At 39.9% G+C, this 22,942-nt stretch overlaps 1 protein-coding gene across 3 annotated transcripts; it reads left to right on the top strand.

Annotated features, from left to right (window-relative positions):
• Positions 1-653: 653 nt before the first annotated feature.
• Positions 654-22,216, top strand: arvcfa (ARVCF delta catenin family member a). Of its 3 annotated transcripts, XM_053476374.1 has the most exons (17): positions 654-814; positions 10,098-10,256; positions 12,521-12,631; positions 13,917-14,859; positions 14,959-15,142; positions 15,336-15,453; positions 15,735-15,903; positions 16,248-16,265; positions 16,527-16,598; positions 18,285-18,412; positions 18,690-18,840; positions 19,154-19,346; positions 19,934-20,045; positions 20,206-20,293; positions 20,474-20,550; positions 20,689-20,792; positions 21,659-22,216. In XM_053476374.1, exons 1-16 carry the CDS (start codon positions 794-796, stop codon positions 20,779-20,781), a joined length of 2,637 nt encoding a protein of 878 aa, XP_053332349.1. In that variant the 5' UTR covers positions 654-793; the 3' UTR covers positions 20,782-20,792; positions 21,659-22,216. The 3 variants fall into 3 exon arrangements, with proteins under 3 accessions (XP_053332349.1, XP_053332352.1, XP_053332350.1); XM_053476377.1 differs by lacking the exon at positions 12,521-12,631; XM_053476375.1 differs by lacking the exon at positions 16,248-16,265.
• The last annotated feature ends 726 nt before the right edge of the window (positions 22,217-22,942 follow it).

The following is a 22,942-nucleotide window of genomic DNA, read 5'->3' as shown; positions in this document are numbered from 1 at the left end:
CCGGCAATTTGGGAACACCAATAAAACTTAACTAAACAAGCACAAGGAGAACATGCAAACTGCACGTTCACGCACTGGGAATTAAACCCTTAACCTTGGAGGTGCAAGGCCACGGTGCTAACCAATAAGCCACTGTGCCAATGATTTGCACAATATATTATTTTATTTTATTCCTTGGTACAAAATGAATCCTAACATGTTGATTTTATAACATGTTGGGTTTAAAGTTCATTCCCGATGAAAATGAAATGATTTGGTGTAATGATCATCGAAAAAAATAAAATGAATTTATTCGTCTTAAGTAAGTACTTAATCCTGGTCAGGGTTGCAGAGGATCCTGTGATTTGGGGATATGGGGCACCTCCAATGTGACCTGTTGCCTTGCACCACCAGACCTATTGCCCTAAGTGTCCTGGGATACCCCTCAGTGACCCTGTACACAGGATAACTGCTACAGAAGATGAATTAATGAAGACAACCTGTGCTTTGCACATCAAACCCAACAACAACAACAACACACACACACACACACAGCTAATTAACAGAACGAACACAACTTTGAATTCGATCAGAAGAGTCGTTCAGACAGAACCGACTCGTTATCGAGGACTCGAGTGTGTGAGCGCGACCCAGCGAGCCGCAGATAGGATGGCTGCGCGCTCCTGAGCCGTTAGCGCTTAAAAACTCTGTGTTAAACAACAGAACGGATTAAAAGGTAACGGAAAGAAAAAAACAAGGAGGAAGGGGGAAAAAAAGAACGTTAGCTCGTTACAGCCGTTACTCAACACTCAGAATGCCGGCGGAGATAAAAGAGGTGAGTTTATTCTTCATTGCAATGGTTTTCTTTTGATCTTTTTCCCCCTTTCTCACGCGCCGCATCGCGTCTAATCTTTTTTTCCCGCTTTTTTAAATTGTAAGGAACGAGCCAGCGCGCGCATCATCGCTCTCTGGATTTTTCTATGACTCTCTCTCTCGCGCGCGCACATATACACATGCACATGCATGCACGCACACACACACACACACGAGCGCGCGCGCACGCACACACAACATGCAGCGATTTGCGTGATGTTCTAGTTCTGCTCAGGGATAACGCGCTGTATAAACGCTTTTGCACGCCGGCGAAATCACGCACATGCGCGCGCCAGGTTCTTCCAAGCGGAATGCGATGTAAATATGCGGGTTTAGCGCGTGATTAACTATCCTCAGGCTGCAGGGCGTGTGTGTGTGTGTGTGTGTGCAGGAGATGCTTTGGCTTTATGCTGAGGCGGTGCTCTGCTCAGCACTGAGGGAGTGTGTTGGGGGGGTCTGTTGGGATGATGGTTCCTGCTAAGACTAGCAGGCAATACTGCAGAGGCATAGATGTGTGTGTGTGTGTTTTCTGTGAACAACTGACAGTGTGCAGAACTTCATGCTTACAGAAATGAGGTAAGCAAAAGAATATTCGCAGGGAATGATGTGTTAAGCAACTGTGGAAAACCAAAATCTTTGGTGTTTCTGTCTCATGCATCACTTTGGGTCCACAGCTGCCCTGGCCGAGACTTGAGGTGACGCAAACAGTGCATGTCAGTGTTCATCTCGGCTTTGCCATCAGTGTGAACGATTCATTTGTCAGATTCTGGTTTCTGACAAGACGTTATGGCCGGCGTGCCTCAGATGTGCCCTTGAGCGGGTCGTGCTCATTAGGAACGCTGAGCCGTGTTGTCCCTTGGTCTTTGCAGCTAAACTGATAAGAGTGTTTGACGGCATGATTGAGCACCGTGGCCAGCGGTATGGGAGAAGAAGATGAGGGGATGATAGACTTAGTGCTGCATTTACTCAAGACGATTGCACACGGGCACTATTACAGGGTGTCACAAGATTGCAGAAAGGGGTGACAAGTGGCGCCGTAAACGTGTCACATTTTGGAGTGTTACGAAGCTTATGCAGAGGAGGATTGGGAGTTAATTCTGCAAGAGGGACTGCAGGATCACATAGAATCCCATGCCCTCATGGGCATGAAAGCATGCTGGCTGTGGAGGGCTTTAATGCAAATCCCATGTGACAAGCTCTCATGCTTTGCTTTCTTCTTTCCAGCTTCTTCTGCTTCAAACTTCCTTATTTGCATTGGGTCGACTAAGTCGATCTATCACTTTGAGATCAATAACGTGTATTTCTGAGCAGCTTTGCCTTTAAAATCTTAAGCTCTATCATTGGATGCTTTTCACGACCGATAACTCAGAGCATGTTTGTAACAGAAGTGTTGCTGGGTTTGGAATTTATTATGCAAGAATATACAAGGTCATTTCAAAGCTTTAGTCTTTTCACTAGAGGTAGGGTAAAAAATCAATTCAGTTATGAAATGCAGTTCTTTTGTGTGGTGATTCATGTATTACCACATTGACTCCAAAATTGTTTAAAAAATATACTTTTACGGAAATAGCGATCATAAAGATGAACCAGTCATAAAGATTGACTGGTTTTCAATTGATTTTTTACACTGATTGGTTGTGACCGGTGATTAGCCTCAGATATAAATGATTCTGTACAGAGTGCAGAAGCTTTTAAGTGGCACAACAGAAACGCATTTTCATGGCATTACATTAGCCTCCGAAAAAAAGCCTAGTCCAAAATTTTGTGTAGAAGCCGCACTCACCCTGCCTGCTCACTGTCAAGTTGTTTTGAGACTTTGAGACTTTTGTGGCATTTGAGGTGGTAAACCGTCACAGATTCTTTATAATCGTACAGGTGGTACATTCTGAACTATTTACACCTTTTCATCCCGTGTGGTAGGAGTGATTATTTGCTAATTTTGTTTAAAAATAATAATTATGATGGAGGAAAGAGACACGTACTGCTCAGTTAAATGTTTAACACATGTATTGAAGTTAACTTTGCATGTACTGTGTAAATGCTGTTCTTGGTTATTAATTGAGACAACTAATGTTATAAGGAATAGACAACATTTAATTAATTAATAAACTTTTTAAAAGCTTAAAAATTGTCACAAAATCGGATATGGGATATTTTTAAATTTGCGATACGTATAGAATTGCAATTTTAATTGAATAGGCACCTAGGATTGGTGATAATATTGGATCAGGTGGTGGCTGGTTATTCCCAAAAAGTAATTCCATTTGCACTTTCCCTGGAGGTTGTTAAACTGTTTGTGTTCACATTAGCCATGCATAACCGCACGTTTATCTTTCAAAAGGGACAAAATAAGTAGATCTAGAGGTCAGCGTTCAGCAGAATTCATTACCTGCCGCCTGAGCATAGTGTACAAGTTCTTATGAGACACTTTGGAAATTAGGTTGCAAAATTTTGCTCAATTCACTTTGATATTTTGGCACAGCACTTTAACGCGAGATGTCTCGAAGCACAAAGCAGATGTACTAAAATCCAGAGAACAAGAGGTAAGAGTGGCAAGGAAAAACCCCTTGAGAGTACATGAATAAGAAACTTTTTTTTTTTTCTTCTTTTAAACCTGTAATGAAGAACACATCGTCTTGTGACACTGGATAGCTGGGTCACTGGATAAATAATCCAACTCTTTTACAGTGCAAAGGTATACTGTAAGGTTAAACAGTAGTTAAAAGATGAGCACTGGGATGAGCACAGGACAGATGTTGTAACTACAGCAGCAGCTCTTACTTATCCAGACGAGATTGTCCACCGAAGTAAAGGTTAGACTTTAGATGATGCACATGAGACCTACAGCAGCAGGTGAACTACAAGCCTAGAAAACTTCAAGCAAAAGTAGAGCATGAGGATTCAAGACTAGGTGCAATAACAGAAGTGTGTCAGGATCAAGCACCGGAATCTCTAGTACATGTATATTCCTTCGTCAAGTTCTTTTCTGGTGTTGTGCAGGAGGTTTTTTTTCCCTTCTTCATAGAATAACGATTGTTGCATCGTTGTTGTCATATCACCTTAGGTTGCATTACACAGCATAATATAATGTTAGTGCTTTGGTTCAGAGCTTGAAATATTCAAAGAGAAAAAGAAAAAGGATCTCATTGGCATGCTTAGTGCGCCGTTGAAGGGTCGATGCTTGTTTCCAGAGCAATCAGCCGTTTGTTGCCACACTGTCACGCTGATAGTCCAGCCGTCCTTTTTATAAATGCATGGCTGCCTCCCTTAAACTGTCTCATCATGCACTGTAATTTAAAAGAGATTGCTTTATGATTCGAAGATAAAGCAACTGTACTAGACGCTACAAAACAGCTCGGAGGTGCAGTCATTACTCTAATAGGTGTGAGAGATATGACGGTGGCTTAAGAACTGCGATGGAAATCAGGAGGATATCATCGCTACTACTACTCTTAATGATACTGCTTATCATATTCAGTATAGTGTTGAGATACTCTGGTTATTTCTTTTTTTTCTATTAGAGTACAAGACAATTCATTAAGAATAGAATAAACACTGCTTTGTTATTCTGTTGAATAATGGTTCCTGAATGAATTGTATGCAAGTGGATGTGTTTACATGGAATGAATCTGATTGCAGCTCCCAGATAAAGTGTTTATACAGTATTGTGTGTATCCTAATCTAGACACCTCTCATCAGCATACGTTTTTAATATAGGCAGTAAATCTATAGTTAATCTACGGTAAAAGGCATAGGTATGTGTAGAGAGAGGTTTAGTATCAATGTTAATATAAAGAAAATGTGCACTCAGCAAGTTTGGCTTTTTTTTTAACCCATTAAAGAACATAGTGCAAGGAACAAGGTGGCATAGTGGTTAGCACTGTCATCTCGCACCTCCAGGGTCTGGGTTCGATTCATGTTTCGTGTCTGTGTGCATGGAGTTTGGGTCCATATCGCGACCAAATCTACAAAAAAAAAAAAAAAAGGGACATGGATGGAAACAATACATTTATAAAAAATACTGCAAGTACATGTAAAAGGAAACTAGGGAATTCTTTTATTGCTAAATTTCACAAAATGTTAAGTGACATATACCTCTGTGTCATCTTTCAACAACTAGGCATGCTCATACACTAGGAAATGAATCCTTGTCATTAATGAACCTAATTATTTAGTAATAATGTGATGATGTAATAATTAATCATTATATATCCTTAGCTAAACTGCGCTAAATGCAACAATGAATAAAGTCCCGCCTCTGTGCTGTGGGATTGGCTCACATTTTACACACATTGAATAATTAATGAGACCAAAATCCGATTATAATGCAGAAGCCATAATTCGCCTGACCAGTATAGGATGTACATGACAAACCTTTAAATGATACGTAAACCTGTTTAAAACTGACACTGACACTGAGTTTTAATAATAAACAAATGTTGTGCTAAACTGCAAAAAAAAAAAACTTTAAATTCCACATTTGTGCTTTAGGATTTTAACCAATCCTAGATGGGACAGATTTAATTTCTAACCAATCATAATGCAGAAGGCAGGATTTACTATCCTTACATAAGCTTGATAACAAATTTGCATTTATTTCATATTCGCTTCTAATTTCTTTAAAAAAAAAAGAAATAAATAAAACAAAGTCACATATTTGCAATTTTGAATTTCTGAACCAGCCATCAATTGCATGGCTATTTTATTAAGTACTATATATATATATCTATATATATATATATATATTATTATTTATATATATATATATTATTATATATATATATATATATATATATATATATATATATATAATTTTTAAAATAATATGTATATATATATATATACATATTATTTTAGAAATTATATATTAGTATTATATATTATAATGAATCTGATAAACTCTTTAAAATATTCCCGGAGTTTAAAATACATAAGTAATTAAGGATTTATTCCCACATCACTTCACCCCATTATGTAAACCTGTTACTGGCCCAGTGAAATTACTTAGTTTAATCATTTAAACGTTCTTCCTACATCACTTTGAGATCATTAAAATTATTTTGTTGTATTTATTTAAAAGCCTATTTGCAATGTCAATACAGTCTTGGCAAACTCTGTATCTGTGCTTCTGCTATGTACAGCACATCTACAAGGTGTTCTGCAACATTGCCAGTATTACCTCTAGTAATAGGAACATTAGCAAAAATGGTTTTATTGCAATTGTAGCAGGAGCACTGGCATCATGAACTCGAATAAACTAATCCTACTTTCGACTGTTTTGTTCTTTCCGCCATTAGTGAGTGTGTAGGCGAACATCTCTCAGGTTGTTCTGTGAGAGTGTATCCATGTTGAGCGCTCCAAGTGCAAAGAGAGAGAGAGAGAGAGAGAGAACATTATGTTTGCATTTCCATAAATTCTAATATCTCCAGTGCAGACAGCAACATACACTGATCAGCCATGACATTATGACCGCCCACCTTATATTGAGCAGGTCCCACTTTAGCCGGCAAAACAGCCCTGACCCTTCGAAGCCAGGACTCCACTAGACCTCTGAAGGTATGTGTGTGGTATCCTGCATCAAGTAGCAGATCTTCTAAGTCCTGTAAGTGGCAACGTAGGGCCTCGATTAATCCGACTTGCTTTTCCAGGACGTCCCAAAGTCTCAAAGAGTCTTGTTTGGATTAAGATCTGGAGAATTTGCAAGCGAAGTCAACGCCCCAAACTCTTTTTGTGTTCCACAAACCATTTTTTTTTTTTTTTACCTTTTTAAGAGAGTCACTTCCATCTGGCAATAATGTTTGGGGTGTACTTGGTCAGCAACAATGTTCAGGTAGGTGGTTTGTGCCAAACTTGAATCCACATGAATGGCATGACCCGAGGTTCCCCAGGAGAGCACTGGCCAAAGCATCATACCACATCTGCTGGCTTGCCATCTTCTCATAGTGCATCCTGGTGCCAGCTTTTGCCCAGGTAAGCGGCACAAACGCCGTCCACATGATGTAAAATAAATTTATCAGACTTTTTCCCTTGCTCTAGGGTCCATTTATGAGGTGGTTTTGGTGGTGGACAGGACACACACATTTTATGCAGTGAAACCCTGGATTGCGAGTAACGCGGTTTGTAAATGTTCCGCAAGACGAGCAAAGATTTTTTTATAAATTTTGACTTGGAAAACGAGCACACGTCACGTGATCACAACTGAGCCAATGGTTTTTCTCTCTCTTGCACTGCAGGATTGTGTGTAATCGTATCCCCTGCTGGGTCTTAGTGCGCATCTCTTACTGGTATAATCAACATCTACTACAAATACTGTTTACTATAACACTGTGACCATGTGTGTGTGCGTAAAACATATTTTATTTTGTGTCTGTATGCATGTGTACAGCACACGTGTAAAGCAAAAGCACGTCTCATTAGATGGGTAAAGATCCATTTTCTCTCTCTGTCTTAGCCTGCTCTTTGTGTCTGTGTGCACAAGCGTCATTGGACACCGTGCCACATACACACACAGACCCCTCCTACTTTTATGGAAGCAAATTCACATGCACGAAAAAAATATATATTCACAAAAAAACAACTCACATGCACAAAAAAAAGATATATTCATAATATACATTTCACAAATGCAAAACATATGTACAACTGTGTAATTTTTTTTTTAATGTTTAAAATTCACGAGTGCATCATGGACTGTGCATGTGAAAATCATCTTTCGTCTGTGTGAATATCCCTGGATTTGTGTGTGTGTATTTTTGAGACTTTGCTGGCACCAACGTGGGTCATTCGTGCTCTTTAGCCAATCAGATGCGACCTCACCATTCAACCAATCACAGCCCTCCAGGAGCGCAGCATTCAAGTAGGTCAGCTTTGCAGACCTTTTGCACAATCTGAGTTAATTACAACAGAAATGAAGTTTTAACTCCTCAAACCAAGAACAGGGTGCACGTTTAAGTTATTACTTTATTTTATAATGTTTTATTAATTACCTTCGCCGGAAATAACACAGCTAACCACTTTATCATCTTTATAAACACTTCAGCCTCATTACATGTTTGTCACACATTCACATGATGCATTCATAAATTTTAAACATTCAAAAAAATTTTACACAGTTGTACATATGTGAATTGTGTTTTGCATTTGTTAAATGTATATTATGAATATATATTTTTTGTGCACGTAAGTTGTTTTTTTGTGAATTGGGTTTCACCAATGTGAGTTGGGATACGCATGTGTGCATCGTGTCTTTTGTGTGAATCATTAGGCTTCGTATATATACTTCACAGACACAGACACAGAGTGTGTTCTCTCTCTGCTCTACACAGAAACACTGTTCTGTCGCGATTCTTTTCAAAGGTAAAGTGCAGGTTACATTTTTTTATTTTTACTTTAAAACAGTGTGTTTGAAAAGAGGGTAACTGTGTATGACAAGAAGGGGGAGAGGGGAGGGGCTCCTTACTTTAGCTTCACACACACACATACACACACACAGCGCCTGTGCGCACAAACGGAAACACTCATCGGTCGGGATTTATTTTTACTTTTTTTAAAGGTGAAGTGCATGTTAATTTGTTTTATTTTGTGTTAATTACTTTTACATATTTATTTCTTTGGGCTGTGGAATGAAAAATTAAAATTTCCATTATTTCTTATGGGAAAATTCGATTTGGTTTACAAGTGTTTTGAAATACGAACCTGCCTTCTGAACGAATTATGCTCGTAATCCAAGGTTTGACTGTAAGTAAAAAAGTTCAACAGTAGTTTTTTAGTAAAAAAAAAACAGGTGTTTAAGTTAGTAAATTCCTTCAGTACAGTATCTTCTACAGTAGTTGCAAAAGTAAAACAAGTTAAACAAAAATAACTACTTCTCATTTTTATGAACAGTTTAACGTCAGATTTGAACAAATAATTTCATTAAAATGAAAAACAATCAGTAAACCATAATAGTGCACATAACATAGTTGACGGGTAATTAATATACGCGACCTATTAAAGACAACCCTCCAGGAAACCAAGAAACCCTCAACTGCAAAAGCAGACATGGCAAAAATGGTCAATTTGGAAATTTTCAAGCCAAGTTAAGCCCAGAATACACGTAATGTCTATGCGATATTATACCATGCTTTCCTGTAATAGGACAAATAGGATATTTTTGAAAAACATATTTACGATAAACATACTTATTATCAGCAGACATGGAATATACCCCAAATTATAAAATCACTCAATGAAACCCTTCTTGAACTTTCTGCGGCTACGCAGCCCCATAAACAACAAGCTGTGATGCACTGTGTGCTCTGACTCGTCTCTATCAGAACCAGCATTACATTTTTTTCCAGCAATTAGAGCTACAGTGTCTCTCCTGTCGGATCAGACCAAAGGGCCAGCCTTCGCTCCCCACATGCATCATTAAGCCTTATCTGCCCATGACCCTGTCCTTTGTTGGACCAATTTTGGTACAGTAGATCATGACCACTGCAAACTTGGAATATCCTACAAGAGGTGCAGTTTTAGAGTCGCTAACCCACTCGTCCCAACATCACAATTTGGCCCGTGTCAAAGTCGCTCAGATCCTTACACCTGCCCATTTTTCTGCTTCCCACAACTTCAAGAATAAAATGTTCACTTGCTGCCTGATTTATCCCACTGATGTCCAAGTGCCATTGTAACTAGATAATGAATGTCATCAATCACTTCACCTGCCCGTCTGTCATAACGTTCTGGCAGATCGGTGTATATACTGGGTCGTTTTCATATTTACTGTCTTCCTGTTTTATTTGTGGACTTTCTCGAGAACAGATATATTTAAAGTTAGTTGTGTCTAGAAAGTTCTGGCTGACAGAATCTCATGCATTATTCACAGGTCCAAAGTGTACAGAGAGGAAGCTGTGCTTATTTCTTTATTTATTTTCTGCTGAATGAATGAAAGATCATTTGTGAGTTATCGTACTATTTCACAAGCGTGCCTTGGGTCCTTGTTTAGAATTTATCATGATATATTCAGGGACATTTTAATTATCTGGGACTTTTTTTTTTGGCTTACATCCATATAAACAGAAAGCTAAAGCATCAAAATATGCTCTTTAAAGAATAATCTGTATCTGCAGACTCATGTTAGCTTTTAAGTCGGCAAAGGTTGGTTATTTACTCAGGTCAGCCTCAGGTCCTTTGGTCAGCATCTGTTATTACTAACACCTCTGCAACTGATCTTTTTTTCCTTTCCTATTGTTGTCTTTGGGCCAAAGGAGCAGAGCCCAGAAGATCCTGTGACTCTGCCCTCAAAGAAACAGACAAAGGAGTTGACTGAAGAGGTGCCGTCTGCAGAAGACATACCGGACACGCCATCTTCGGATCTGAGCACGGTCACGTCCACAAACGGAAGCTCACAGAACACAGAGACTAACGTAAGTCACGTGGCTAAGCGGTGGCTTAATAAGAGGGTGAAGGGTCTATCTATCTATCTATCTATCTATCTATCTATCTATCGATCATCGATGGTGAGTCAAACATTATCCATACTCTAGTTGTAGATTTTGTTGTAATTCAGAACGTTTAAACTTTTAGAAAAGACAAATACATCATTTTTTTTTACATAATCACCTTAATTGATTTTCAATACACTTTGTCCGTCTGTCAAGAAGCATCCGTTTGCGCTCTTTAAAAAATGTTTTAGGTTGAATACACCGTTGTCTCCACTTCTTCATCAGAAGTGAAGCTTCATCCTTCGTGGTATGGCTGCTTTTAGGGGACCAAACAGTCTGATGGAGAGAGATCAGGACTATGGGGAGGATGCTTTAACATCTCAAAACGAAGTTTTTGCAGTGTCGACAGTATTAGCAGAAGTGTGCGGACATTTGTCAGCCGTGGACGTGAACGGGCATTCGGCTCCTACACTTGTGCGACCTTTCTTGAACTTCACTATACACACTTCTTTTTGCGAAAACACTCACATGTTGCTCTTATTTTGTGCAAATCACAAGTGGAGCAATCATTTTTTCCTCACATCTTAGTTTCACCCTTGCACAGCAGTGACTGGAGAGACAGTAGCCCTAAACAGACAGGCCAACAGAAGTTTTAATATAACCGGAATGTGGATAATTTTTGACTTTGTCTGTCTGTCTGTCTGAGGAGATGCTTCAGTAATTACGTAGCTTTATGAGGATGAAGGTACACATCTGGTACACATCAAGATGTTTTTTATAAAGAGCGAATACAAAAGCTTCTTGACACATGGATAAAGTTTATTGAAAAGCAAGGCGCTCATGTCAAAAAATGATGTATTTGTTTTTTCGAAAAATGTATTCAAATAAATTCTACCACAAGGGTGCGGATCATTTTTGACTTACCCCCGTATCTATCTGTCTACCAAATGAGAAGATCCTGTTAACTACAACATTCAGTAATTATTCATAAAATTATCCAAACAGCCAATTTTGCAGCAGCAGTGCACTGCACACAATCATGCAAATCCAAGTCAAGAGCTGGCTTGAGAGTATCGGAAGCTGCTGAGCTCTCGGGAATTACACACTCATCAGTTCACAGAGTTTAAACAGACTACAAGAACAGCAGTTTGAAGATAGAGCGAGCTTAGGCTCACTGAAAAATGCCCAACTGAAGCCCAAAGGCTTAATGTTATGTGCATCCTGAGATGCTGTCCTGCTCATCGTGGTTGTAAATGGAGGTTGTTAAAGTTAAAGTGACCTGTGTAAGATCACATGCAATGCTGAGAAAAAGTATTTGGCAATTTCTGTTGCATTTAAATGATTAAAATTGTCTAACAAATTTAAATATTACAAAGAGATAACTCAAAAGACTACAAAATGTGAATTGGTAAATGATAGGTAATTTATTAAGGGAAAAAATAAAAATCCAAACCTACCTGGATCTATGTTAGAACATACCAGCTAAAATCCATCTTTAAATGTTTCAAAAATAATAATAATAAAATAAAAATGAAGGTTTTGGAGTGGTCTAGTCAAAATCCAGTCTTAAATAGGGTTGAGATGACCTTAAACCAGGCCATTTATGCTCAAAAAACCTTCCAGTGTGGCTGAATTAAAACTATTCTGCAAAGAACAGCGAACCAAAATCCCTCCACACTGGTGTGAGAGACTCATTGTCAGTTATCGCAAAGGATTGATTACAGTTGTTATTGTTGCCAAGGGTGGTACAACCAGTTATTAGGTTTAGGGGGTAATTACTTTTTCACATAGTGACAGGTAGGTTTTGACAGCTTTTTTTACCTTAACAAATTCAATCATCATTAAACAAAAATGTTGTATTTACTGTACTTGTGTTATCTTTGTGTAATATAGTGCGTGTGTGTGTGTGTATGTGTGTATATATATATATATATATATATATATATATATATATATATATATATTTTTTTTTTTTTTTTGATGATTTGATTAATTGAAGTGTGACAAAGATTACAGAAATAAAAAAATAGTTATAGTTTCTCCCTTCTGAAGTTCTTTTGGCCTGTGATTTTATGCACCGCACTCCTAGGACATGATTAACTATTGCATGAGTGTGCAGGAGTACGGGTGTTCCTAATAAAGCAGCACATATATTATTTTTTATATTATTATTATTATTATTATTATTAATAATAATGAAGAGCATTAATCATCGATGCTGTGATTGTATTGGGATGCTGCTGCAGAATGATGAGAGCTCAGGGATTGGGACAGAGAAGTCCTCCAGCCCTGACACTGAGTTGAACCCTCTCAGTGCCTCCAGCTCTCACGAGGAAGTTGTGCCAAAACAGCTGGAGGTGAGGATGCCAACCTGCAAAACACAGATACACAGACCCATGTTCATTAATAACTCTGCGCCCACGTGCATGCGGTGCTGATGTAAGCTTCGATCATTTTGACATTCTGCAAGCGACACTTATATCTACCAAAATTGCTATTGATTCAAGGTCATATTTCGTTTATGGTGTGTTCTTGTACACTCTGTGCAATCTTGTTAGTGTTTATTTTTTTTCTTTTCACGGTGCATGCTTTGTCAGGAAATTGTGGTACATTGGGGTATAGTGCTATATTGGTACATGCCAAGATATGGTAAAAAACAGTTTTAAGTAATTGCTCACTGGAAATATAGGACCCAGTTTGTTGCATCAAACCACCCTGCTGTTGGCAATTTACCAAGTTCAATCGGAGATCCCCTGAATCTCATTTCATAGTCCACGTTAAACTAATTTTCAGCTGAGTGAAAAATTGTTTTTGTGTATGTTGTGCATGTCAAGTACTCAGCCAAATGTAAATTCCGCCCATGTTGCCAGCACAGCAGAAAATCATTAGGGAATTAACATTATAACAGATAGGATTACTTTTTTAAGTTTGTCTTTCATTTATTAACTTTTTTAAATGGGTTTAAAACATAATAGATAGATTTAAGAATAATTGAAAGGATGAGTGAATGGATCATTGATTGTGTTAATTCTGTCATTCAACGCACATACAGTAGGGGTACCATTCCATTTCATATTTAATTTATATTTTTCTTACACTTCTATATTCCTATACTTTTACATCCCAGAGTTTACAATTTATACCCTGCTATTTTATTTTGGTAACTTTTATAAATATTGTACATTTTCAGTCTAAAGTTTTACAACAATTTAAAAAATCTAAGTGGCCTTGCACCCGCAGGTCCATGTGCATGAAGTTTGCATGTTCTCCCCGTGCTTGGTGGGTTCCCCCCGGGTTTCCTCCCACGGTTCAAAGCAGATTAGGCTAACTGGTGTTCCCAAATTGCCTGTAGTGTGTGAGTGAGCATGTGTGTGTGTGTGTGCTCTGCAATGAATTGGCACCCCTTCCAGGGTCTACCCTGTCTCGTGCCCTAAGTCCACTGAGATAGACTTCTGGCCCCCTGGGATCTTGTTTACAGAATAAAGCGGTATAGACGATAAGTCGATAAGTGAGTGAGTGAGATAAATCTTTCTTTTTGATTTACAGGCACTTGTATAAGCATTTCACTGCATTTCATAATGTGTATGTTATGAATGTGACAAAATAGAATTTTAAATTCATTCTTCTTTTTTTCTCCCTCAGGAATGTATAACTGAAGCAGCAGAGACATTTCAGACAGTGTGTGAGAGCTCCCAAGATTCAGAGAGCATTCTTGCTTCCAATGCCTCGGTAGAGAAAGAAGATGACAGTAGTCCGTCTCAGGCTGCTACGATAACCCCCGACTCTGACACCAATACGTCGTCCAACACCCCGATTGAAGACATCAAAGACCAGCCTGTCAGGCATGGCACCCTTCAAAGTCCTCGGGTAGACCTCACTAATCATGGCACCATTCCACATGGTTTCCCATACCCCCCTTCTTACACAACCCTACCAACCAGGAACTACTTAGAAAACTGCTATACCCTCCCGCTTCACAGAGACAGCTTTGGTCGGATCGGAGGACCGGTTTGCAACGGGGCCGCCAAAGGAGATCAGGATGGTGCTGACCTGAGGTCAGCAATCCCAGCGATCAGTCATCCTATGATGGGAGGAACCCTACCCTTGAGACCTACAATGGATCTCGGAGTTGACGATCACCTTGGTCCATTACCGCATCCCTTCCTGCAGGATCTGTACAGGATGCAGACCTTGATTCCTCATAAACGGGCCAGCATGGTCAGCCTGGACACCATTCGCAAGGACCCTCGGTGGAGGGACCCCAACTTGCGGGAAGTCATTGCCATGCTTAGTCATCCCATGGACCCTGTCAAGTCTAATGCGGCAGCCTATCTGCAGCATCTCTGTTACGAAAATGACAAGGTCAAGCAGGATGTGAGGCAACTCCATGGCATCCCCATATTGGTCGGTTTGCTGGACCACCCCAAAGCCGAGGTGTACCGCAAGGCCTGTGGAGCCCTGAGGAATATTTCCTTTGGCAGGGATCACTTTAACAAGGTGGCCATAAAGAACAGTGATGGTATTCCTACACTTCTGAGGCTGCTAAGAAAGACCAACGACATGGAGGTTCGAGAGTTAGTTACAGGTGTGTAGTATTTAGCATTTGGTGTAATTCCTTGTCAGTTGCTCAGGCGGCTTTTGGCCTGCTTTGAGAACCTGATCTAGCTCTCATCCACTCTCTTAGGCACACTGTGGAACCTTTCATCTCATGAGCCTCTAAAGATGGTCATCATCAACAACGGGCTTCAGACACTGACTGACGAGATCATCATCCCACACTCGGGTTTAAGAGGAGATCCCAACGACCCTTCGAGACCAGGAGCTCCAGAATGGACCACAGTTTTCAAGAACACATCTGGATGTTTAAGGTAGTTTTTGGCCTATCTATTGGCCTATTTTTCTGTGTCAGTTCTTGATTCTCTGGATTTAAAGTTCCAGAACTGTGGTTAGAATTTCATCTGAAAAAATATTTTAAAGTGTATTTGTTATCTGGTTTTGAGATTTTCTTTTATTAAAGGTGCTGTGCAGCTTTGTAGCTCACAAGAGCACTTTCCCCTGCAGGAATGTGAGCTCAGATGGGGCCGAGGCTCGTCAGCAGATGCGTGAGTGTGAGGGACTTGTGGACGCTCTTCTCCATGCCCTTTACTCTGCTGTGGCTAGGAGGGATATGAATAACAAGGTAAAATAACGAGAAGGGTGCAAGACGCCCAACGCAAGAAGAATAGATTAAAAACAAAAAAACAACCCACGAAGACATGATGAAAATCTATAATCTACTGAATCCTATCCACCTGGATAGCGGGGTATTGTGTCTGTGATATTACTTTCTTAATTCCTCGCAATATAAAATTTGGACTCCCACGAGGACTCTTCCTGCAATATAAAGTGAGATCAGGTATCTGTCTTTCAGTCTGTCCATTTTTCTAACACTTTCTTACTAATTTCGTTGTGCCTTCGCAGTCTGTCGAGAACTGCGTGTGCATTCTACGTAATCTATCCTACCACGTGCACAAAGAGGTACCAGGGGCGGAGAAATTTTACAGCACCCCGACTATTCAGACCACAAAGCCAAGGAGCCACCAGAAGAAAAAGGACGTGCCCGATTGTTTTGGTGGACGTAGTACCAAAGGTTAGGTATTTAATGGAAACGTAAATGTATTTGGAAACCAGTTCCAACGATCTCCGTATGTGTTCCGTAATGAAAGCAAACGATCCGCAGAAGGCCACAGAACGCTTCCTTTCACTGTAAACTTGTTTATGGCTAGAATGATAATAGGCTCTCTTCACGACAGCATATATTATGGACAATTTAACTAACTGACGTTTTGTTATTGAAAGAGGATTTGGGTATCCCTACTGTAGCTTTTGTAATGTCGCACTTCAACATATATTCTGCCATTGTGAACGTGTCTTTGTTTTTTTTTTTTTATGTGTTTGCTTTCACACTGTTGGTCCGACTGTCTTCATCTGCAGAGGAGTGGTTCAATCAGTGTGAGTGTGCTTCTGTTCCTGCCTTGCTTTGAGTGTTCAGTAGACAGTGCTGCAAAACCTTGATGCTTTATTTCCAGTCATGTCACATACACTTGATTTTTTTATTTTTTTTATTTTTTTTTTCAGCACTCCCACTCAACACCCACAGAGCCTCCCACACATACTGTATACTCAAGCTTTGGACAATGTGAAATGCTTGATGCTTGAGATGTTTTGAAACGCACCACCTTTTGCAATGCTCATACTGGTTTGCCTTTTCAGGCCGGAAACACGGGACGAGCGACAAAACAAACAGCGCTACGGACATGCCCAAGCGTGCACTCCCGACGAAAGGTGCGCCTTCACTTCACGTTATGATATTCAATACTTATATTTCATTTGGCTCCTTTCACCACATGAATATTTAGTCCATCCTCTCATCTTGTGCAATGCAAACTGGTTCAAAAGTAAAAACCCGTTTTAGGTTTTTAATACAATGCATGCGGACTGCCAACAGACGGACCCGAAGGTTAAGCGGAGTGTTCGATTCAGGACCGAATTTGTAGAGACGTAGGCAGCATATGCAAATTGATAGCCTGCATTCAGCCCGAAGACAAATGTCTGTTAAGTTGGCAGATGGAGAGGTCGTGGGAGCAGCTTTGCTAAGGAGAGCGGGCGGGTCACGGGAAGACGACAACGTTTCCGAGGGAGGCCTTGAGGGAAGTGAACCAGGGAGACACGGATGAGCCGAGGCCAGTGTTCCGCACCAAGTGGAGAGGAAGACCGAGCCAAGACGCCGTTCGATTTGTGTAGGAGGATAATTAAGTGTTTTTTAGCCGCTGTGTCGAGTATGAGGAGAACGAGGGAAATACTGTAGCACTGCAGCCATGCTCTGATACACCTGTTACTCGCGTGTTTCGTGTCAACACGTCAAACTGAATCCCGCCTCTGCAAGGGAACGTGCTAAATTGACGAGATTAGCGGTTTTTACATACAGTAGATGAAGAAAAAGAAATGGTCGCTTTGTATTTAAGCACTTTATTAAAGCATCTTATAATTTTATGTATCTGGGTCACAGAGTGTAAGAGGGACTGTATCGCTGGTGCACTTAAATATCCGAAACACAACGTTATCTAAATCCTTTCTGATACCATCCCAGCGACAATGGTATCAGGCGATCTGTTATCGAAGTCAGAGCGTGCTTTTGCCATCCTGTCAGCATGCTGACGATCCATAATTTCATATCGCCGTTTTTCATGATTGCCCAAGCTATTCCTTGGTGTCAGATTTGTCAGGAATCCAAGATAACCTCAGTGTGGTTTTTGAAGAAAATTAAAAATATATGGCTTTGGTTGCACAGAGGAACTCGAGAGCATGAATAAGGCAAAGCGTAATTTAATATATTTATGTAATATGTTTTATTGATTTATTGGGAGCATCAGGCAGGTTGAGGGGATGTTGATGGGGGAAACAGTGTTTTTTATTTCTTTACCAGTAGAGACTTCTCGTCCCTCGGGTCTCCCTTCCATGTCCATCCTTTGGAACGTCTTGGTGGAGTTAAGTACTGTAGGGTTGGTTCAGAGGATCAGAAGCTAGGCTCATTGCTGTGCTGGCTGAATAGTTAAAGACCTTTAAGAGCTTGTATAAAAAAAGAAAAGAGTTTCAGCTCGATATTCATCCATAGTTCTGGGAACATGCCTTGGGTTATCTCTCACTACCGTGCCTTTTGAATTTTGCTTATGCCATCTTACACATGAGATGCTTCTGGAGAGCAGGAAGGTTTTAAACAGTGGCAGTTAAGATGGAGCTCACATAACGTATTATTCTCATTATTTTCTTCGTACAGATGCCCATAAAGATTTGATATCGCGTCTGTTTTTGCTCTACTCCTGACTACCAAGGCAAACTGTTTTTCACTGCACAAGCTCGGTGTCTCTCGCATCCATCTCATACAGAAGTTCACTTGTTGAATTATGAATCACTCGAGCCAACATTCTATGCTGTTTGATGTAGTTTCTGCGTGTATATCTCTCCGCGCAGGTCTGGAGCTGCTCTATCAGCCGGAGGTTGTGAGGCTGTATTTGTCACTCCTCAAGCTGAGCCACAACCAGAACACTCTGGAGGCGGCCGCAGGGGCTCTCCAAAACCTGTCTGCGGGACTATGGGCTGTAAGTACCTAGCGTAAAATATATAGAGAGAGCGAGATTTATTTATTTATTTATTTATTTTTCTTGTTTTTTTCTTTTTCTTTTTGTGTGTGTGAAGGGCGAACGGGGGGGGTGGGGGTGGGGTGGGGGAGGTTGGTGACAAACCCCTGTCTGAATACGAACCTGTTTTACAACAGAATGCATTTATCTTCTCAGCCCCACATCTCATGTAAATGAGACTTATTCTATGTTTTTGCATGCTTTAATAACCCATTGTTCTATCTCTCTCCTTCCTCAGTGGTCTAATTACATCCGGGCGACTGTACGTAAAGAGAAAGGCCTGCCTATTTTGGTTGAGCTACTCCATTCAGATGCAGATAAAGTGGTGAGGGCTATCGCTATTGCGCTCCGCAACCTTGCCATTGACCACAAAAACAAAGATCTCGTTGGTAAGAAAGCAATCAGGTACCTTTTTTTATCTTCTGTCTGTAATTTGCGTCCACTGTCTAAGTTCTTACGGCACAATAGCCGCTCTGGAAAACGCAGCCTTATAGAAAAGCTGTCTTAAAAGCGCACAATTAGTTCTAACCATGACTACCTACATACCTACTTTCCCTATCGCAAGGAACAATAGACCTTTTATTTTCATTAATGATGTAAAAAAAAAAACATTTATGAATTCATTTATGTTTTCATTTTAAACCATAATTGGAGTTTGCAAGCTTAATGCTGTTCTGTGTTGTCACTGTTCGCTTCTGGTAGGGAGCTACGCCATGCGGGACCTGGTCAGCAATCTGCCCAGCGGCCAGCAGCGTCCTGCCAAAAACCTGGAAGAGGACACGGTGGTGGCGGTCCTCAACACCATACACGAGATCATCACTGACAACCTGGAGAATGCACGATTCCTCGTTCAGGGTCAGGGGATCCAGAAGCTGGTGGCTATAAACAAGACAAGGTACTGTAGATAATGTACAACGTACTGTATTGTAGTTGGATCAGGTTTGGCGACAGGGAGGAGAGGGTTCAAATTCAAGAGAGAGAGAGAAGAGCAGGTGATGGAAGAGCTGTTTACAGCTGCTTTATCATACGAGATAACAGAAACTGGCTTGTCTCATGGAAATTTCACAATAGTAAATGAAACTATGCAAGTGAAAAAGAAATAAAGCACATAGGAACACGTTCATCTCGGAAAATAATTCATTTTGGTCTCGGTAACGGCATCAGTGAATATTTTTCTGTGACAGAATGCCCTGCCGTGTCTACAACGCACCCATTAACTACAGAATAGAAAAGGCAACCGAGTTCGGTTAGAACATCAATATTTATTAGGTTGTATATCCAAATATTAACAGATGAAAAAAAGCATCCATCACATCTTTATTAAAAACTGTAACACATCAGAATGAGGTATTATAGAGAAACAGGTATCAGTCCACCATGCTGTGAATTATTCTCCTTTAACAACACACTCCTGTCATGTTTTTGTTGATGAGATATACATAGAATTTGGTCCAATCCTGTTTTGCATTTTCAACTCTACAGCCAGTCTGTGAGAGAGAACAAAGCGGCATCGCATGTCCTCCAGACTGTGTGGGCCTACAAAGATTTAAGGCACACACTGACCAAGGGAGGCTGGAATAAATCTCACTTTAAGGTAGTACACTTTCCATAGCATATAATACGCCTTCATATTGCAAAAAAGAAAAAAAAAGGCTTGAGTTGAAACTCAGTCAATAGCTGGTCAAGTAAAATGAATGCATTTAGATTCAGTTTGCATTGTGTGATTTTCAATATTTTTTCTTTTGTATGTTCAGCCAGCTGTGTCTGGAGTCCCCAAAAAGCAGAAGAATGCAAAGCTAGGCAACGATGACATCACTCTGCCCTTAATGGAAAAAAACCAAGGTCAGAGCTATCCTTGGGCTTTGTCCTGATTGCTTTCAGAATGCACACTCATGATGCCCTACTTAGAAGTGAAGTGTGTGTGTGTGTGTGTGTGCATGTTTCATTCATTCATGCATTTTATATCAAGGACGTTTAGCATTTCTAAGCTTGCTTACATACACGCGATCAACTTCCCTTTAGACGGATACTGCAGCACGGATCAGAGCGACAGAGTTGGAGACGGGCCGTGCCATATGATAGAACGGGAAACCTTTCAGGTAATCTGGCTTTCGTGGAATCGTGTTAAGAGTCTATCCATGAGCATTCCTCTCATCCCAGACAATAGTCTCAGTGCTGCAGGGGGTTTATGACTACAGGGACTGTAGTTTTTTTTTTTGTTGTTGTTGTTGTTGCAGGGGGTAAATGATAAGCGACATTTCATCAGGACTAGCAGGCCAGCTGTTGGCTTGGTGGAACGCACTCCTCAACCCTTGGACTCTTGGGTCTGAGGCCCCATCTGGTGAGCTCGATTGCCAAATTTGTGGATAAAATGGACCCTTTTGTATGTTTTTCCTTTAATTCTTCCACCAAGGGCAAACTTATTCTCCTTATTAAGTCTCTCCTTTGTGGCCAAACAAATAACCGCTGTTCCCCCCCACACACAAAGGATTTTATAAAATTAATCCTTGACAGTAATTTCAGTGAGTAAATCATACACTGCCTGGCCAAGAAAAAAAGAAGAAATAGTCATACCAATCATTTGTTTCGACCACCTTTTGCTTTGATTATGGCGCCCAGTGTGGTGTCCAGTTCATGTGTGAAAATGATTCCTCATGCTCCCAGAACAGAAGAAAAACACCATAGATGTGATATCCTGGTCATTCAGCACATTCAGGTCGTCAGCTCCATTTTATTGCCACGTATCGTAGCTGAGCCAAGACCTGAGCAACTAAAGCAACCCCAGATCATAACACTGTCTCAGTGGACACTATGCATGATGGGAGCATCGCTTCATGCGCTTCCCTTCTTACCCTGGAATAGGATCAGTCTGGACTCATCAGACCACATGACGTTTTTCCATCACTCCAAAGTCCAATCTTTATATTTCATAGCAGACTCACTCCTTTTTTTGAGACTCAGTCTTTTAATAGCTGTTTAGCTGTGTGTTTAAAATTGGCTTTTTTGTTTGTTTGTTTGTTTTTTTTGTGCCCAGGCAGTGTACAGTACTGTATATTCAATGTCATCAGCTAAGAAATGATTGGTTGTTTCTTCTTTCAGCACATAAAACACATTTGCTGCAAACTTTAGCCCAACTTTAGCCACCCTCAATAATTGTAATATTCCTCCTAATGTATCATTTATACAATTTTTCTTTTCTTCTTATAGTTAGAACAACGACACTGGTGAGATATCGATCGGCATCACTGGATCTGCAGTTTTCCTGAAGTCATACAGTAGTTTGTGAAAGAGAAGAACGTAAAGCGTACCACAGGTTTTATTCCAGCATTTTTAGAGGGAAGAAAATTAACTCTCTTTTTTTGTTTTTTTTTGTTTTGTTTTGTTTTTAAGAATCTGACTGATTGTGCCTGTGGTCATTTTTTTTTCTTTCCATTCAGTGTTTCCCTCTCCAGCTAAAATATTCTCAACCTCGCCTCCATTATTCCTGAATAACATACAGACGTTATATATATGAACCCAGTACTGGTTAATTTTTGATGACAAACCATATTCTTGTATTATTTCATTTTTGTCAACAAGACATATTGTATAATAGTGCTAATATTCTTTAACTGTATGCAACATAGACCAGTATTCTATCTTGCTTTTTTATGTACAGCAAAGAGATGCTACCAGCGTATATTATGGATATTAAATGTGACTAGCAGTCTATGAAAATCACAGACAAAAGTCATTGTGCCATATTAGTCAAACAAGGAATCCTTACTTGATTGAAATGCTTCTTCATTGTCAGTGTTTTAACTGCTTGAAAATAAAATGCTTTTTATCATTTTTTTCTATCAATTTTTTTAGCATAAGGATTACCAGGAAATTAGCTACAGAACAATATGGTATGCTATATTAGCAAGAGACGGGCTTATAAACCATTTAAGTGGGAAATGGAATGAAGGAATCATTTTGTCTTTAAGGGTCTATGGCGTACATTTTTTATAAGCCATAAAACAATATCTCATTTTACTTGATGAGCCGTAAACCCATAATGCCTTAATCCACCCTACAATTAATAGATTTAGTGTAAAAGGAAAATGAATGAAGGCCCGATCACATTGCCTTGATGGGCCTATGATGTGTCTTCCATGATTTTTCTTCCCATTCCTATTCCAGTAGTTTTATACAAAAGGCATTCAAGTCATTCTGGGTTTAGGACTTTCATCACCGTACTGTATTAACCGGTTTTATGCCTTCGTTCACGAGACATTTCATCACAAATCGCGGTTTGACTTGAACGCCTCAAAGTAATACAGCTAATTCCACCTAACACAATGTGATTAATACGTTAAAACTATGTCAGATTAACTTGTATCAATAATGATAGGTTGGGCAGTAGTGTAAAACAAATAATAATTTTAATATGTGCATTTAGAAAACACTTAGGTCATGTTATGTCACGTCCATAATAAAAGAAGCTTTGTATTAAGCAGGAATTTACAT

The sequence above is a fragment of the Clarias gariepinus genome, chromosome 17 (assembly GCF_024256425.1).
Source record: "Clarias gariepinus isolate MV-2021 ecotype Netherlands chromosome 17, CGAR_prim_01v2, whole genome shotgun sequence".
Classification (NCBI taxonomy): domain Eukaryota; kingdom Metazoa; phylum Chordata; class Actinopteri; order Siluriformes; family Clariidae; genus Clarias; species Clarias gariepinus.
This window is presented reverse-complemented; position numbering and strand designations above follow the sequence as displayed.